Below are 19779 nucleotides of genomic sequence, written 5' to 3'. Positions count from 1 at the left end.
GGCTGTTGTCAGAGAACACTACTTATTCCCTGAGAAACCCTTGTCACTCGGCTGGCTGAGACACCTTTGGAAGACCTTAGTAGGGATCTGGGAGTTGGCAGCTCATGCTTACAAAGATTTCAAGTTTCTCTGGATACGTCCTCCTAATATGGCCCCTGGAGGCTCTTCAGGGTCCTTGTCCCACAGGGTGTGGAAAAGCAGAAACTTCATTCTCCTAGCTCTTTAAAGCCATTTCCAATCCATCCTTTCTCCACCGTCACGTAAAAACCCTTCTCCTTTGATGGTCATGCCACAAACCGCCACACTGGCTGCCTTCCGCCTAAGCTGTCCACTTCAATACATCTTCTGCCTTGAACAGGAAACTGAGAGTCTCCATCACAGAGACAGAAGAATACGAGGTTAGTCTACCTGTGCTTGTCTACGAAGCCACGCAAATTCTCTGCACCTGGTGTACTCTCGATGGCTAACCAGTCAGGGCTTACGAAGGACTAACTCGACTTACTTTCTACTTACCTGAGTTAAGCTAAAAAAATCTGTTATTGGTAAGTGAGATAGTAAGTCCTTTTAAAGGCAAGGCCATTTTTTAAAAGTGAATGAACCTCACGTTTTAGTTCCAAATAAAGTATTACATGCCCATTTGTGCCATGAGAATATTTTGTGTAAGCAAACTGAAGCATGGATGTTTGCCTGAGTTACATAGCAATAATAGGAAGACAAGCGTTTCAAATTCTAACTCTGCCACTTACTTAACTCTGATTTTTAACAAGCTATTAGATTTATCACAGCATGGTGTGGACTGAATGATATAAAATATATTCAGCACTTGACACAATACCTGGTACCTAACAGAAGTTCAGTAAAGAGCGGATATTATAATATATGCAATTATTAATATTAATACTATGCATTACCCTCAATGATCCAGCACATGGGAATATTTCAGATCACTGCAGCTTTTACCCATTTGTGACGTAGTTCCTTTTCCTACACAGAGTGTGCCAAATATAATTTAATCACTTGTGATGACACAATCATCATTGGGAACCTCAGTGATTGTACTAAGCTGAAATGAGGTGTTGCCCTCAGTGTTTCCTGAAATGGATTGAACTGGTTACCATGAAACTAACTTACCAGAATACTGAGCTCTTAGTCTATTTGTATAGTGCTTTGCAACTTTCCAGAACACATTTGTAGCTAGGATTTCTATCCCTTATTGTCAGGATTAGGTTAGGTTGTGCTGTGGTTAACAACCCCCAAGTTGCAGTAACTAAAAGCAACTCGGTTTTATTGGTTGCTTGTGCTACCTGTGCATGGGGATTGTTGGGAGCTCTGCTTCTTGTCCTGACTCCAGGACCCAGGCAAACCAAAACATCACCCATCACCATACCAGAGAGAAAAAGAACATGACAAGTCAACCATTAATTCATGAGCCTTCTACCCAAAAAGGACATTACTTCTACTCACACGGGGAAATTCAGGTCACAGGCTGCATCTTACTTGAAGGGGAGCAGGAAAATATTGTCATACCAAGTGCCTAGAAGGAGAAGAACCAGAATATTTGTGAATAGTTTTAATGACTCATACCTCACAACAGCTACTTCCTCAGAGAGGTCTTCCCTGACATCTTTTTTTTTAACTTAAATTTATTTTTTTATACATCAGGTTTTTATTAGTTATCCATTTTATACATATTAGTGTATACATGTCAATCTCAATCTCCCAATTCATCCCACCACCACCACGCCCCTCCACTTTCCCCCCTTGGTGTCCATATGTTCGTTCTCTACATCTCTGTCTCTGTTTCTGTCCTGTAAACTGGTTCATCTGTACCATTTTTCTAGGTTCCACCTATATGCGTTAATATACGATATTTGTTTTTCTCTTTCTGACTTACTTCACTCTGTGGGACAGTCTCTACATCCAACCACGTCTCTACAAATGACCTAATATTGTTCCTTTTTATGGCTGAGTAATATTCCATTGCATATATGTACCACATCTTCTTTATCCATTCGTCTGTCGATGGGCATTTAGGTTGCTTCCATGTCCTGGCTATTGTAAATAGTGCTGCAATGAACATTGGGGTGCATTGGTCCTTTTGAATTATGGTTTTCTCTGGGTATATGCCAGTAGTTGGATTGCTGGGTCATATGGTAATTCTATTTTTAGATTTTTAAGGAACCTCCATACTGTTCTCCATAGTGGCTGTATCAATTTACATTCCCACCAACAGTGCAAGAGGGTTCCCTTTTCTCCACACCCTCTCCAGCACTTGTTGTTTGCAGATTTTCTGATGATGCCCATTCTAACTGGTGTGAGGTGATACCTCATTGTAATTTTGATTTGCATTTCTCTAATAATTAGTGATGTTGAGCAGTTTTTTAATGTGCTTCTTGGCCATCTGTATGTCTTCTTTGGAGAAATGTCTATTTAGGTCTTCTACCCATTTTTTGATTGGGTTGTTTGTTTCATTAATATTGAGCTGCACGAGCTGTTTATATATTTTGGAGATTAATCCTTTGTCCATTGATTCGTTTGCAAATATTTTCTCCCATTCTGAGGGTTGTCTTTTCATCTTGTTTATGGTTTCCTTTGATGTGCAAAAGCTTTTCAGTTTCATTAGGTCCCATTTGTGTATTTTTGTTTTTATTTCCATTACTCTAGGAGGTGGATCAAAAAAGATCTTGCTGTGATTTATGTCAAAGAGTGTTCTTCCTATGTTTTCCTCTAAGAGTTTTATAGTGTCCAGTCTTACATTTAGGTCTCTAATCCATTTTGAGTTTATTTTTGTGTATGGTGTTAGGGAGTGTTCTAATTTCATTCTTTTACATGTAGCTGTCCAGTTTTCCCAGCACCACTTATTGAAGAGGCTGTCTTTTCTCCATTGTATATTCTTGCCTCCTTTATCAAAGATAAGGTGACCATATGTGCATGGGTTTAATCTCTGGGCTTGCTATCCTGTTGCATTGATCTATATTTCTGTTTTTGTGCCAGTACCATATTGTCTTGATTACTGTAGCTCTGTAGTATAGTCTGAAGTCAAGGAGTCTGATTCCTCCAGCTCCGTTTTTTTCCCTCATGACTGCTTTGGCTATTCGGGGTCTTTTGTGTCTCCATACAAATTTTAAGATTTTTTTGTTCTAGTTCTGTAAAAAATGCCATTGGTAATTTGATAGGGATTGCATTGAATCTGTAGATTGCTTTGGGTAGTATAGTCATTTTCACAATAGTGATTCTTCCAATCCAAGAACATGGTATATCTCTCCATCTGTTTGTATCATCTTTAATTTCTTTCATCAGTGTCTTATAGTTTTCTGCATACAGGTCTATTGTCTCCCTTGGTAGGTTTATTCCTAGGTATTTTATTCTTTTTGTTGCAGTGGTAAATGGGAGTGTTTCCTTAATTTCTCTTTCAGATTTTTCATCATTAGTGTATAAGAATGCAAGAGATTTCTGTGCGTTAATTATGTAATTATTTACAACCTTACCAAATTCATTGATTAGCTCTAGTAGTTTTCTGGTGGCATCTTTAGGATTCTCTATGTATAGTGTCATGACATCTGCAAACAGTGACAGTTTTACTTCTTCTTTTCCAATTTGTATTCCTTTTATTTTTCTTCTCTGATTGCCGTGGCTAGGAATTCCAAAACTGTGTTGAATGATAGTGGCGAGAGTGGACATCCTTGTCTTGTTCATGATCTTAGAGGAAATGCTTTCAGTTTTTTACCATTGAGACTGATATTTGCTGTGGGTTTGTCTTATATGGCCTTTATTATGTTGAGGTAGGTTCCCTCTATGCCCACTTTCTGGAGAGTTTTTGTCATAAATGGGTGTTGAATTTGTCAAAAGCTTTTTCTGCATCTATTGAGAAGATCATATGGTTTTTATTCTTCAGTTTGTTAATATGGTGTATCACATTGATTGATTTGCATATATTGAAGAATCCTTGCATCCCTGGATAAACCCTATTTGATCATGGTGTATGATCTTTTTAATGTATTGTTGGATTTTGTTTGCTAGTATTTTGTTGACTATATTCATCAGTGATATTGGTCTGTAGTTTTCTTTTTTTGTAGTATCTTTGTCTGGTTTTGGTATCAGGGTGATGGTGGCCTCATAGAATGAGTTTGAGGGTGTTCCTTCCTCTTCAATTTTTTGGAAGAGTTTGAGAAGAATGGGTGTTAGCTCTTCTCTAAATATTTGATAGAATTCACCTGTGAAGCCGTCTGGTCCTGGACTTTTGTTTATTGGAAGATTTTTAATCACAGTTTCAATTTCATTACTTGTGATTGGTCTGTTCATATTTTCTATTTCTTCCTGGTTCAGTCTTGGAAGGTTATACCTTTCTAAGACTTTGTCCATTTCTTCCAGGTTGTCCATTTTATTGGCATAGAGTTGCTTGTAGTAGTCTCTTAGGATGCTTTGTATTTCTGCGGTGTCTGTTGTAAATTCTCCTTTTTCATTTCTAATTTTATTGATTTGAGTCCTTTCCCTCTTTTTCTTGATGAGTCTGTCCAATGGTTTATCAATTTTGTTTATCTTCTCAAAGAACCAGCTTTTATTTTTATTGATCTTTGCTATTGTTTTCTTTGTTTCTATTTCTTTTATTTCTGCTCTTTATGATTTCTTTCCTTCTACTAACTTTGAGTTTTGTTTGTTCTTCTTTCTCTATTTCCTTTAGGTGTAAGCTTAGATTGTTTATTTGAGATTTTTCTTGTTTCTTGAGGTAAGCTTGTATTGCTGTAAACTTCCCTCTTAGAACTGCTTTTGCTGTATCCCATAGGTTTTGTATCGTCGTGTTTTCATTGTCATTTGTTTCTACGTATTTTTTGATTTCCTCTTTGATTTCTTGGTTATTTAGTAATGTATTGTTTAGCCTCCATGTGTTTGTGTTTTTTATGGTTTTATTCCCTGTAATTGGTTTCTAATCTCATAGCGTTGTGGTCAGAAAAGATGCTTGATATGATTTCAATGTTCTTAACTTTTGAGGCTTGATTTGTGACCCAAGATGTGATCTATCCTGGAGAATGTTCCATGTGTACTTGAGAAGAAAGTGTAATCTTCTATTTTTGGATGGAATGTCCTATAAATATCAATTAATTCTATCTGGTTTATTGTGTCATTTAAAGCTTGTGTTTCCTTATTAATTTTCTCTTTGGATGATCTGTCCATTGGTGTAAGTCAGGTGTTAAAGTCTCCCACTATTACTGTGTTACTGTCGATTTCCTCTTTTATAGCTGTTAGCGGTTGCCTTATATATTGAGGTGCTCCTATGTTGGGTGCATATATATTTATATTTGTTATATCTTTTTCTTGGAATGATCCCTTGATCATTATTTAGTGTCCTTCCTTGTTTCTTGTAACATTCTTTATTTTAAAGTCTGTTTTATCTTATATGAGTATTGTTACTCCAGCTTTCTTTTGATTTACATTTGCATGGAATATCTTTTTCCATCCCCTCATTTTCAATCTTTATGTGTCCTTAGGTCTGATGTGGGTCTCTTGTAGACAGCATATATATGGGTCTTGTGTTTGTATCCATTCAGCAAGCCTGTATCTTTTGGTTGGAGGATTTAATCCATTCATGTTTAAGGTAATTATCCATATGTATGTTCCTATTACCATTTTCTTAACTGTGATGCATTTGTTTTTGTAGGTCGTTTTCTTTTCTTGTGTTTCCCACTTAGAGAAGTTCCTTTAGCATTTGTTTTAGGACTGGTTTGGTGGTGCTGAATTCTCTTAGCTTTTGCTTGTCTGTAAAGCTTTTGATTTCTCCATCAAATCTGAATGAGATACTTGCCGGGTAGACTAATACTGGTTATAGGTTCTTCCCTTCATCACTTTAAATATATCATGCCACTCCCTTCTCGCTTATAGAGTTTCTGCTGAGAAATCAACTGTTAACCTGATGGGAGTTCCTTTGTATATTATTTGTCATTTTTCCCTTGCTGCTTTCAATAATTTTTCTTTGTCTTTAATTTTTGTCAATTTGATTACTGTGTGTCTCAGTGTGTTTCTCCTTGGGTTTATCCTGCCTGGGACTCTCTGCACTTCCTAGGCTTGGGTGGCTATTTCCTTTCCCATGTTAGGGAAGTTTTTGACTATAATCTCTTCCAGTATTTTCTCGGGTCCTTTCTCTACCTCTTCTCCTTCTGGGACCCCTATAATTCAAATGTTGTTGCATTTAATGTTGTCCCAGAGGTCTCTTAGGCTGTCTTCATTTATTTTCATTCTTTTTTCTTTATTCTGTTCCATGGCAGTGAATTACATCATTCTGTCTTCCATGTCACTTATCCGTTCTTCTGCCTCAGTTATTCTGCTATTGATTCCTTCTAGTGTATTTTTCATTTCAGTTATTGTATTGTTCATCTCTTTTTTCTTCTTTAATTCTTCTGGGTGTTTGTTCTTTAATTCTTCTAGGTCTTTGTTAAACATTTATTGCATCTTCTTGATCTTTGCCTCCATTCTTTGTCCGAGGTCCTGGATCATCTTCACTCTCATTATTCTGAATTCTTTTTCTGGAAGGTTGCCTATCTCCACTTCATTTAGTTGTTTTTCTGGGGTTTTATCTTGTTACTTCATCTGGTACATAGCTCTCTGCCTTTTCATCTTGTCTCTCTCTGTGAATGTGGTTTTTGTTCTACAGACTGCAGGATTGTAGTTCTTCTTGCTTCTGCTGTCTGCCCTCTGGTCTTCTCTGACATCTTTATTTATCTCAAATAGCTCTCATGACTTTCTTTTTTCTTACTGTATTTTACTGTGGCGCACTTATATATATTATTTCATACTTTATTTTTGGTGAGTTTCTCTCACTACAGAATGCACATTCCATGAGGACAGAAACTTTTCCTTTCTTATTCACTAGTGTAGCTAGCACCAAGTACATCCTCAAATAATGCTTTGAAGAATGAACAGGGAGTAGTTCTGTTTCTCTACACAGTGGTATCGACACATTCACTAACTTGAAAGAATCATAGCTGATTGCTTCACTGTCAGTCCTTGTAAGCAGCCCAGGAGCCTAAGATTGTATTTTGTTGTTCCAAAAACAACCTAAGGGGCCCACGTCAATTTTTTCTTAAAGCAGATGTGCCTAGCATCTTTAAGAGTTTGTTCTTACAATGCATTGGAAGCATTTATCTTCCTTTTTTTTTTTTCTTTTTACGAGATAATGCACAAGAGACCTTAAGATATTTGAGATATTTCAAAGTAAAATCTGAAGCACCTAAAAGAACTAAAGAAAATCCAGTTCTTCAGGGTAAAGTAAGGGCCAAGCCATCAGCCAAGAACAGGCACTGGGAACATTCAAAAGAGGGAAAACAAACAGCCATGATAACAGCACAGATGGTTTTAAATGACCAGATTCAACTAGTTCCAAATAGGAAAAAGAAAAAAAATCACTGACTTTTGTTAACTTGCAGTGTTTTGAGCAAAGGCTTTAAGTCTGTAACGTTTCTTTTGCTCCTAATCATTGGTTGGTATGTACACATATATAAGATTACTTTCAGGATTTTGATTTTTTTTTTTTTCCTGAAAAATCCTTACAAGGGTTATGGTGTCACGCCTGATTACATACGTAAGCGAAATGAAGAAGTGAAGAAAGCCCAGGAAGAATATGATAACTATATCCAGGAAAACCTCAGGGAAGCAGCTATGAAAAGGCTATCTGATGAAGAAAGGGAGGCAGTTCTGCAGGTAAGCGTCTTTAGTTTACATTCATGTGTAACTCTTTAAAACATCTCTGAAAGAAAGGTCCACCGTCAGTGATTATTAAGGCCCGCACTTTGATTTTGAAATCAGAACACTCTCTTTTGATTATAGTGACAACTGCGTGCAACAAAGCTGGCTCTTTGGGGAAAGCAAAAAGTTGTGATATAGGGACTGTTGAATAATAATTTGTTTCCAACTAGGTGAGCTTCTGTTTCTTCCTGAAGTAGTGTCATAAGCAAGCTAAGCTTTTCCTTCAATGAATGTGCATAAATAAAGTAAAAAAGCATTTTGATTTTCATTCCCATGCCCCTGAATTTTTCAAAAATGATATCCTTATGGTAGATACTTTTCACTAGGTGGAGCTCTAGAATAATTGAAACTGTCCCTAGACCAACTTTTTTTTTCTTTCTTATAAGCAAGTGTCCAGATTTTAAAATAACCAGGTTTTAGGCTTTACATATGTTTTCTTTATTTGGAATAAAACAGACCTAAAGACACTTACACTGGAGTTTTTAATGCAAGACTTCTATCTGAAGCATTTAAAATATTGGGGGGTGTGAGCACCGTTGCTCCATCATCTTTAGAGAGTATTTGTTAAGCACCTACTGACACTGTTCTATAGTTGTGCTCTCTTATAGAGGTAAAAATAGTACTTTATTCTTTGTTTTGTTACTTTGAAAGCTTTCTACAAAGTCATTTCTAGTGACCTTTTCAAAACGGAGAAAAAAAAACTTTTTACAACATTAATTTCTATTGAAAAATGGATTCATATGCTGTTATAAAATCTTAGCATTTTATCAGTGTCATCCCAATCATCAATAAACATTTATTAAATGTCTGTTCTGCATAGAGTATCATGCTAAGCCCCAAGGGGCATAAAATAAAATTTCTGCTCTGGATAATGTTGTAATTTAATTGATAAGAGGTGCTGTGTATCTATGTACATATAGAAAGATGTGTGTGTGTACAGATCATATGTTTTATAAGGTTCGCAGGCACGAGCATCCAGTGCAGGACGTAGGTAGATCTTTAGCTGCGCCTTAAACTGCAGAGTAAGAGGATATCCCAGACAGCAGGAGTGGCCCGAGGGCAGTGACCCTGTCTCTTTGTTGCCAGCAATCTCTGCAATGCCTAACCTAGTGCCCAGTGTAAACACAGGTGATTAATAATGGTGCGCTGGAGAGGAGGAAGGGAGACAGGCAGGCAAGAAGGCTGGCACACGTGGAAGTGGGACTCGGCCCGTCATTTTCAGGAAGAGCACTGTTCTTTGGTTCCCTCCCTCCCTCTCTCCCTCCCTCCTTCCCTCCCTCCATCAGATTCTGCCATTCTTAAAACATACATGTTTTTGTGAAAGCCAGGTTTTTACATCTAAGAAAAATAGGAAAAGAAAGGAAGAACTTCCCTGGGAAGGAAAAGGCTCTTCCCTCGGCACCTCCTTAGTGGGTCAGCAGCCCTCAGCTTCCTGATGTGGTCACTACAGAGTTTCTTTGTAGACACTTTGATAGACAATAGCTGACCCTCCCTTGGATGCCTTATTAGCTGGGTAGTGTAGCTGCCATGGTAACAAAGCCACGAGCTCTGTTCCTGACAAGCCCTGAACGCTGCTCCCTTCCCTGGTTAAGAGTTGCATGTAGTTCTATGGCAGTATGGTCATATGTCCCTGAGTAGGGCACATTCTGCTCATTCTTCATAAAATGACAGTCTCATTATCCAGGAAGGGCTCATCTGGTCTAATTATTCCAAACTTCTCATTTCACAGATGAGGATATAAAATGCAAATATATCAGTATTAAGTGGGCACATTTGTTCATTCATCCCTCCGTTCATCTACTGAACATCTGATCTACCATGTTCCACTCGCTGTACCCAGCCTGGGGGATATACTGTTGTGAGCAAAACAAACGTGGTCCTTACTGTCAGTGAACTTGGAGGTTGGTTTACATTTGCCCCTGGTCACAACATTATCAAGTAGCTGACGAGGGACTAAAACTCACATTGACCAGTTCCCAGGCCTGTGTTTTCCTACCACGTGATAAGCACGTGCATAAGAGGTAACAGAGGGAGGCTCTTCCCGCCCGGGATCCAGCAGGGGATGGAAGGCATACTAGGCTGGGATTCTGAAGAGAATCTACAAAGGAACTATTTACAGAGGTGAAGCAGGGCTAAGGGAACCAACAAGGAACACTGAGGCACCCAGGACTACGGACAGCAGGAATCACCACCACCCTGGGCTGGAAGGGCAGGGGCAGGAAACAGCATTACCAGAGCCAGGTGGGAGCTGGAGCCTGGAAGAGGGGCTCCGACAGGCACTGTAGTCACAGATGCAAGGGCCAGTCATGTCCAGGTGATGTCCGGGGTGGGGGAAGAAATGCCCCAACCTTGCTCTCCTCCCACCGGTGTCTTCCTTAGCTAAATTCAGGCAGAGGTTGGAGGGAACAGCGCTGGGGGAGGAGCAGCCCATAGGAATAAATACCTCAGCCCCACCACCGCCCAGCCCCTAGTCACAGCGCAGAGCCAGAGGTGGAGAATGGATGGGGGTGGCAGCAGAGGAGCATGGACCTGAACACACTTCCTATTATTTTATGACTGCTTCTCCCTATGTGAAAACTTTTCCAAAATTAACAATATTATTTCAGTATTAAACTAGAAGAGAGAAAAATGAAGAAATAAAGATAAGGGAAAATCAGTATCGCTGCAGTGGATAAAAGATTTTTTTTAGATGAAATAACCACAAAACCGTTAAGAGGCTATTTTGGTATAATATGAAATATCAATCACATTTAGTTCCCATCCCTAGAGGTGGACTTTGATCCAAATGTTATTGTACACACTGGAAGATAAAGAAAACTATCCTTTAAAAAGAAATACTGCAAAACGTGTAGCTGCTGTGACCACAAGGAATAGGGAAAGATCACCCAAGGAGCTATGAAAAACCTTTGATATTTCAAAGTGTATAAATACATAGATTTCTTCTCTGCAATAGGCAACCCTGTGGAGCACTGTGGAAACATATTTCCTGTTTCATAATGAAAGCCTATAGAAAAACAGAATTCTTTTGAGGACTTCTTATTGGAATACTTCTCATACACTATTAAGAACTGTGTTAGCCCATCCCTCTCTTTTTAAAATGTAGAAGACACTTCTACCTTTTCCCTTTCCCAAATCCTTGATGTAATCTCACTCAAGAAATGCTCAACATTTGTGGCCTTTTTTCTCAACAGATCTTTTCTATAAAGTGTGTCCAAACTTGTAGTCATTTTTACCTGAGCCTGGAAGTAAACCGTTTTCTCCCCGAAAAGTTTACAAGATTAAATTTGTACTGTGAGGGCTTATTATGAAGGTATTGTTATATAAGACACTTTTAATTCTCTCATAAATCTAAATGTATGGCCATGATTTTCAAGGACCATATTTTCTTTCTTTTTTTTTTTTTTTAATCAATAATTTTAAATTATGCTACTTCTGAGCTCTGTCTAGGACTTCCAATACTATGTTGAATAAAAGTGGCAAAGGTGGGCATCTTTGTCTTGTTCCTGATCTTAGAGGAAAAGCTTTTAGCTTTTCACCATTGAGTATGATGTTAGGGGTGGGATAGGGAGGGTGGGAGGGAGGGAGACACAAGAGGGAAGAGATATGGGAACATATGTATATGTATAACTGATTCACTTTTGTTATAAAGCAGAAACTAACACACCATTGTAAAGCAATTATACCCCAATAAAGATGTTAAAAAAAAAAAAAAAGAAAGAAAGAGTATGATGTTAGCTGTGGGCTTGTCGTATTTGGCCTTTATTATGTTGAGGTATGTTCCCTCTGTATGCATTTTGTTGAAAGTTTTTTTTTTTAATCATAAATGGAGGTTGAATTTTATCATGCTTTTTTGCATCAGTTGAGGTGATCATATGATTTTTATCCTTTATTTTATTAATGTAGTGTATCACATTGACTGATTTGCGAATATTGAACCAGCCTTGCCTCCCTGGAATAAATCCCACTTGATTAGGGTACAGGCATACCTTGTTTTATTGCACTTCATTTTACTGTGCTTCACAGATACTGAGATTTTTACAAATTGAAGATTTGTGGAAACCCTGCACTGCCAGATGATGGTTAGCATTTTTTAGCAGTAAAGTATTTTTATTACTAAGGTATTTGTTTTTTTAAACATAATGCTATTGCATACTTAATAGACTATGGTCTATTTCTAGTTTCATACCATTGTGGTCAGAAAATATGTTTGATATGATTTCAGTCCTCTTAAATTTATTAAGACTTGATTTGTAGCCTAACATATGATCTGTGCTGGAGAATGTTCTGTGTACACTTGAGAAGAATGTGTATTTGTTGCTTTTGGATGGAAAGTTTTATACGTATCTGTGAGGTCCATCTGATCTAACCTGTCATTTAAAGTTGATGTTTCCTTACTGATTTTCTGTCTGGATGATCTATCCATTGATGTAAGTGGAATATTAAAGTCCCCTACTATTATAGTATTGCTGTCTGGTTTTTTCTTTCAATTTGTTAATATTTGCATTCATATTTTGATGCTCCTATGTTGGGTACATAAATATTTATAAATGTTATATCCTCTTGTTGTATCAACCACTTTATCATTATGTCATGCCCTTTGTCCCTTATTACAGTCTTTGTTTCAAAGTCAGTTTTTCTGTCATAAGTATAGTTACCCCAGCTTTCTTTTGGTCTTCATTTGCATGGGATATGTTTTTCCATCTGTGTGTCAGTGATCATAATTTCCAGGCAATATTTTAAATGTTACTTTCAGTTTTACTTTTCATTTTTGTGTAAATAAAATGATTTGTGCACCCATAGTGAATAACAGAAAGTGTCAATTTATACAATTTCATTGCATGAGTTCAATTAGTTTAAGACCATTTTGTCAATGGAGCCGCTAGTGCATTGTGATAAGAAATGATAACTGTGCAGAGATGGAAATAACCTTTATTGCTCCTAAGAGATTCCTAATTTTGAATTTGTTGGTTTCTGAGAACATAAAACGTTAACTTACATTATTGAATTAGCATATGTGTTACATGTAATGATATTTCAGTCATTTCTAGAATAAATTAATGGGAAGTATAGATCCATTAACTATATGGAGGAAGAATTCTTTCTAATACTGAAAACACATAAAAGATCATCTCTTGTTAAATTGAATTTTGGGGCTTCCCTGGTGGCGCAGTGGTTGAGAGTCCACCTGCCGATGCAGTGGACGCGGGTTCATGCCCCGGTCTGGGAGGATCCCACATGCCGCAGAGCGGCTGGGCCCGTGAGCCATGGCCGCTGAGCCTGCGTGTCTGGAGCCTGTGCTCCGCAATGGGAGAGGCCACAACAGTGAGAGGCCCGCGTAACGCAAAATAAGTAAAATAAAAAATTGAATTTTGGCATTTTATACAATTCCATTTAGTCAGATATAAGAAAACATGGCCATGTAAGTCAGAATCAAGTGTTTTGATGTGATTTCTCTGTTGAAGAATGAGGATACTTTTTTTCTAAAGAAAAAAAAATGAAAATTTTTATAAGAAATAATTTCCTGTTCAAAATTGTTCTTTTGCTTGGGACATCAACTCTAAGTTGTTTTTACCAAAGCATTTGCTATGAGCTTAGTTTCATACTACTCATAACTCTGCATACACGTATTTGATGGTAAAAACAAGTACAGTAACATTAAAAACAAAGAAAATAAATACTCCCAGTGGGAATTGAGCACACAATCAAGGACAGGGTTTGGCCTCTGTACAGTATTTTTTGTTACTGTGGCCAAGAACTTGATAAACACATATCATTTTTTAGTTATTTTTGTCGGCTTTCTTTACCTGTTTACATTTTTCCTTCCCAGTGCAATTTTCTTTGCGATTTACTCTGCTTCTGCAGTTTACTTTGCTATGTACAGTTTTCTTTACCATTTGCAGGGGCTGAAAAAGAACTGGGAAGAAGTACATAAGAAGTTTCAGTCCCTCTCGGTCTTCATCGACTCCATACCAAAGAAGATTCGCAAGCAGAAGCTGGAAGAAGAGATGAAGCAGCTGGAACATGACATTGGTGTCCTCGAAAAGCACAAAATTATTTATATTGCTAATAAGTAATGGTGGATTTTAAAAAATATAGTCATTTTAACATAGAAAAAAAACCACGGAAAACATAGAAATTAAATCATAAGTTTTTTTCAAAGAGTAAAATACTATGAAGAGTATAAAAATAGTCTTTACCAAAACGCTTAGGCAATGTTTAAAGAATAATTGTATTATTTACTTACATAGAGAAAAAAAAAATTTTTTCCACCAGCGTCAGGGTTTCCATGTATAACCTGATTAAAATTTGATGTTAGGTTTTCCAGTTTGATAGCATAATTCATTATTATTATGTACTAGTTTCAGATAAACATTCATTTCTGGGCCCTGAAAAATAAAGTCAACACTCAGAACTTCACATTTTTTTCTACACTGCGTAATACAAGGAATACAAGGTTAAAAACTGTAAAGTATTTTGAATTGGAAATAGTGGTGTAAGCCTTTTTAGTACTCTGAAGTATTTTCTACATATTATTCCAGAGATCCAAAAATTACATATATTTTCTGGTAGCCTATGTCATATGCAGCTATTCACAGCTATAAATATTTTCAATATCCATAATGTTATATATAGGCTGAGAGGTTTACATTTGGAGGAAGAAAAATTAAGAAGATAACATAAAATCAAGGAGACAACTTATAAATTGTGTCACTAAGGATTGTTGAAGAGAAGAGCCTTCTTCCTGACATCCAGCTTTTAAAAACTGCTGTTCTATGTGCTTTATTCCATAATTTACTATGTGTGTTTCACTAAAGTGGATATTACTTTTTCTTTTTGGCTTTCTCTATTTTGTGAATTCTAATGTTTCTATTTGTAAGGTTACATAATTTATTAAGCAATAAGTTTATGTAAGTAGAGCTGTCTTCAACTCAAAATAAATGAGCCTATAAATGTCCAAGAAGAAGAAGATTCTTTTATGAAATTTTAAATTAGAGAAATTTGGTAAAATATATGAAACTATAAAATATCAGAGCAATATCAATTTTACTGCTTACACTGATTTTTATCCTGTTGGCAACACAGAAAAAAATGATAATTTTTTCAAGCTTTTTCACAAACACGGAATTTGGGAGCATTGTAGAAAAGCTAACTTTCATTAAAGAAAAATTTTTGAATTTTATATACAGATATTTTTGAAAACTCACTTTAAACTTTTTTTCACATATCTGTATAGGCGTCATTTCTTTATTCCTTATTACCTTAGGACAGATATAAAATAAAGAATAGTACAGTTGACCCTTGAACCATGAAGGGGCTAGGGACGCTGATCCTCCACACAGTTGAAAATCTGCATATACCTTATCGTTAGTCCTCTGTCTGTTTGGTTCCTCCATATCCATGGTTCCATATCCTCAGAGTCAACCAACCACAGATCGTGTAGTACCACAGTGTTTATTATTGAAAAGAATCCACGTGTAAGTACACCCACATATTTCAAACCCATGTTGTTCAAGGGTCAACTGTATTATGATAAATTCTCATTTATGCAGAATTTCCTTCCTTTTTAAGGCTGAATAATACTCCACTGTCTGTATATACCACATTTTGCTTATCCTTTCTTCTGTTGATGGGACGCTTGGGTTGCTTCCGCATTTTAGCTGTTGTGAATAAGGCTGCTGTGAACATAGGTATACAAATATCTCTTCGAGACCCTGCTTTCAATTCTTTTGGGTATATATCCAAAAGTAGATTTGCTGAATCATATGGTAATTCTGTTTTTAAGTTTTTGAGGAAATGTCATACTCTTTTCCACAGCAGCTATACTATTTTACATTCCCACCAATGCTGTACAAGTGTCCCGATTTCTCTGCATCCTTGCCAACACTTGTTGTTTTCTGTTTTTTGGTAGTAGTCATACTAATAGGTGTGAAGTGGCACCTCATTTTAGTTTGGTTTGCATTTCCCTACTGATTAGTGATGTTAAGTATCTTTTCTTGTGCTTATTAGCCATTTGTACATCTTCTGTGGAGAAATGCCCTTTGCCCATTTTTTTAATTGGATTGTTTGATTTTGTTGTTGAGTTTTAGGAATTTCCTATATATTCTGGATATTAATCCCATATCAGATATAGGATTCACAAATATTTTCTTCTATGGGTTGCCTTTTTACTTTATTGAGAGTGCCTTTTGTTTTTGTTTTTGTTTTTGCGGTACGCGGGCCTCTCACTGTTGTGGCCTCTCCCGTTGCGGAGCACAGGCAAGGACGCGCAGGCTCAGCGGCCATGGCTCACGGGCCCAGCCGCTCCGCGGCATGTGGGATCTTCCCGGACCAGGCCACGAGCCCGTGTCCCCCGCATCGGCAGGCGGACTCTCAACCACTGCACCACCAGGGAAGCCCGATAGTGCCTTTTGATATATAAAATTTTTCAATTGTCATGAAGTGTCCAGTGTGTCTATTTTTTCTTTTGTTACCTGTGCCTTTGGTGTCATATCCAAGAAATCACTGCCAAATCCAATGTTGTAAAGGTTTTATCCTGTTTTTTCTTGCAAGAGTTTTATTGTTTTAGGTCTTAAATTTAGGTCTTTGATCCATTTTGAGCTAATGTTTATACATGATCTTAGGAAGTTTTAAAATCAGAAAGTGTTGAATCCTCCAGTCTTGTTCTTCTTCTTCAAGATCGTTTTGGCTATTCGGAGTCCCTTGAGATTCCACATGAATTTAGGATAGGTTCTTCTATTTCTGCAAAAAAAGATCATTGGGATTTTGCTAGTGATTGCATTGAATCTGTAGATTGTTTTGAGTAGTACTGACATTTTAACTATATTAAGTCTTCCAATCCATGAACATGGGATGTGTTTCCATCTATTTTTGTCTTCTTTAATTTCTTTCAGCAACGTATTACAATTTTCATTATACAAGTCTTTCACCTCCTTGGTTAAGTTCATTCTTAAGTATATTTGATGCTATTGTGAATGGAATTGTTTTTGTAATTTCCTTTTTAGATCATTCATTGTTTATAGAAATACAACTGACTTTTGTGTGTTGACCTTATACCTTGCTACTTTGCTGAGCTCAGTCATTAATTCTAACAGGTTTTTTTTTGTGTATGAAATCTTTAGAGATTTCTACATGGAATATCAAATAATCTACAGATAATTTTACTTTTTCCTTTCCAACTTGGATGCCTTTATGTCTTTCTCTTGCCAGTTGCTCTGACTAGAACTTCCAGTACTACGTTGAATAGAAGTGGTGAAAGCAAGCATCCCTGCCTTGTTGCTGATCTTAAAGGAAAAGCTTTCAGTCTTTCACCATGATGTTCACTGTAGGTTTTTAGTATATAGCTTTTATTATGTTGAGATAAGTTCCTTTTATTCCTAGTTGTTGTTGTTTTTTCGTGTTTTTATCATGAAAGGGTGTTGCGAACGTCACTTTTTAAACTAAGAGCTATCTCTTAAATGATCAGTGCGTTTTCTCCTATAGTTATCAAGCTATATGGGAAGAAAAATCATAATCAAAAGGGTATCTTGCCTAGAACAGAGTAAAAAAAAGTAGTTTAGATTATAAAAATCTCTTCAGCTAACAAAGCTCATTCATTGTCATTCAACAAATACTAACTGTCTGTAATGCGCCAGGAACTGTTCTGATTGCTGGGTAGAAAAGTGAACAAAATAACTGTGTTGGAAGACAGAAGTAATCAAACAAATGCATCTGTAATTAGAAATTGAAAGTAATGATTGGTAAGGAAAAAAAAAATAGGAGGCTATTTTGCAAGGGAATATAAAGTGAGTCCTAAATCAGATTTTATAGTTAAGGGGATGTATTTCTGAGGATCTGACATTTAAAAATAGACTAAAGAATGAGTAAAAGTTAGGAGAGATGGGGAAGAGAAATATTGTGGAGGGAAAAAGAATCCAAGCAGAGAGAATAAAATGTGTAAAGGATCTGGGGTAGGAAACCCTGAACCCATAGGAGGAAGGCAGCCTTTAGGGCTGGATGGTCCTTAGAGAAGGGAGAAAGGTGCAAGGTGAAGATGAAGAGGGAAGCAGGGGCCATTGGTGTGTTTTAAGCAGCGAGGTGGCACGATGCGAGAAATATTTTTATTTTTTAATTTTTTAAATATGTATTTGGCTGCACCAGGTCTTAGTTGCAGCACGCGGGCTCTTCGTTGCCACATGGGGGATCTTTAGTTGCAGCATGCAGGATCTAAGTCCCTGACCAGGGATCGAACCTGGGCCCCCTGCGTTGGGACCGCGGAGTCTTAACTGCTGGACCACCAGGGAAGTCCCGAAGAGTATTTTTAAATGATCACTTGCTATATGGATTAAAATGGAAGAATGAATGAATATGGGGAGACTAATTAGGAGACCATCATAGACCTCCAGGTAAAGAAGATAGTGGCATAGACCAAGGCTGTGGTAGTGAAGGCAAAGAGTAGCTGTTGGCTTCCAGAAATATTTAAGAAATAAAAATGTAACTTGGTGATGGATTGAAAGGAGAAGAAGAGAGTGGTTTCAAGGATGACAGCTACATTTCTGATTTGAGCAACTGGGCAGTGAGGGCGCCATTTTCTGAGGTGGAACAATCTAAAGGAGGAGCGGATTGGAGGAGGTTATGGTGAAGAATGAAAAATACAATTTTTTTTTAAGCTAGTGTTCTTTCTTTCTTTATTTTTTGGCCACATCATGCGGCATGCAGGATCTTAGTTCCCCAACCAGGGATCGAACCCGTGTCCCCTGTATTGGGAGCATGGAGTCTTAACCACTGGGCCAGGGAAGTCCCAAGAATACGATTTTTGACATGTTGTATTTATGATAATCTTGTGACATCTAGTTGGAAATTTAGATAGGTAGGTAGATATTTGAGTCAGAAAAGAGATCTGGGGTAGAATGATACATTTTGAAATTCAGCAGCGTGAATGAGATCACCTTGAGACAAAGAATTGAGTGAGGAGACAGTGAATGAGTTCCCATCAACTCTTGTGTTTAGAAGTCATATGGGAGAGCAGGAAGGAGCAAGGAGATGAAAGATTGAGTGACCCAAGAGGTCAGAAGAAAACCAGGAAGCCAAGAAAATTCAAGAAAGCAGTACTCTTTTCCTAAGGTAGAACTTCGACAATGGGAATGAAATTCTCAACACCTGGCCACGCCTTCCTCTTCCCTGCTCTGAGCAGGATACAGGTCACCTTCTATAGGGGGTCCTCTGCTCCTGTTTTATATTTGCAATCCAAACTCTTATGTTGAAATCCTTTTATCTCTCTAGGTATGTTAATCTCATTGATCGATGTGTCCAGATTAGCATGTGACTTAAGGTGCCCATTAATACAGCCCACGTGAACACAATTGGACTACCAAAGTGAAGGAAACTTTTCAGCAGCTCAAGGGACATTTTTCAGCAGTTAAGGAAGCCAATGCTGCTTAATATCATAATTAACTCTTAAGAGGACAATCTAATTTCACAGAAGGTGGTCTATTCATAAATACTGATTACTCCAAGTTGGAGACAAACATTTATAAGGGACAGAAAGAGCAAGGTAGTTTTTTGGAGCATTTCTTTCTTCCTGCTCTGATGTGCTATGGTGAAAAAAATCAGCAGGTCTGACTCTGACAGTAAGTTATGTGACCTTTTGGGCAATCACTTAGTGTTCCTCAACCTTAGTTCCATCTATAAAGCAGACTGAACTAGATTCTGTCTCACCCTCCTTCTAGTTCTAATGGTCTATCACGATAAAACTATATGACTATTTTCAACCTCGCTTAAGCAGAAGTTTGGTCTTTAGACTGATAAGAATGCAGAAAATCGTTAGAGGATCCAGAGCCAATGATTTTCACCAGCCCTCATCAGCTCAACCCACCATTTGACAAACTGGAAAAAATGTTAAGTAAAGTGAAAACCATCACTTGTTTTCCGATCTTTTTAGATGAAAATTTTCTTAATAATAGTCATTTGAGGTTTTCAGTCACAGGGTGTCCTTCACTCTAAGGATTTTAAGTAGATGGTCTCTCTAGAAAACTAATGCTGAAAGGAAAAAGGAAGGAAGGGAGA

General features: G+C 37.3%; 2 protein-coding genes across 3 annotated transcripts in view; both read left to right on the top strand.

The window, feature by feature from the left end:
* Positions 1–15160, top strand: part of ENKUR (enkurin, TRPC channel interacting protein) — a 30250-nt gene extending 15090 nt beyond the window's left edge. Inside the window, exons 4-5 of the mRNA XM_079910610.1 lie at positions 7546–7692; positions 13638–15160. Coding sequence (XP_079766736.1) covers positions 7546–7692; positions 13638–13811 — 321 coding nt within the window. The 3' untranslated portion in view covers positions 13812–15160. The remainder of the gene's footprint in view (positions 1–7545; positions 7693–13637) is intronic.
* Positions 1–19779, top strand: part of PRTFDC1 (phosphoribosyl transferase domain containing 1) — a 138818-nt gene that overhangs the window by 6882 nt on the left and 112157 nt on the right. For both annotated transcript variants that reach the window (XM_079910621.1, XM_079910619.1), the window contains exon 2: positions 7546–7692. The gene's annotated coding sequence lies outside the window, so the exon portion shown is untranslated. The remainder of the gene's footprint in view (positions 1–7545; positions 7693–19779) is intronic.

The sequence above is a fragment of the Stenella coeruleoalba genome (genome assembly GCF_951394435.1).
Source record: "Stenella coeruleoalba genome assembly, chromosome: 2".
NCBI classification, from domain to species: domain Eukaryota; kingdom Metazoa; phylum Chordata; class Mammalia; order Artiodactyla; family Delphinidae; genus Stenella; species Stenella coeruleoalba.
Note: the sequence above shows the minus strand (reverse complement) of the source record. Positions and strands in the feature narration are given on the sequence as shown.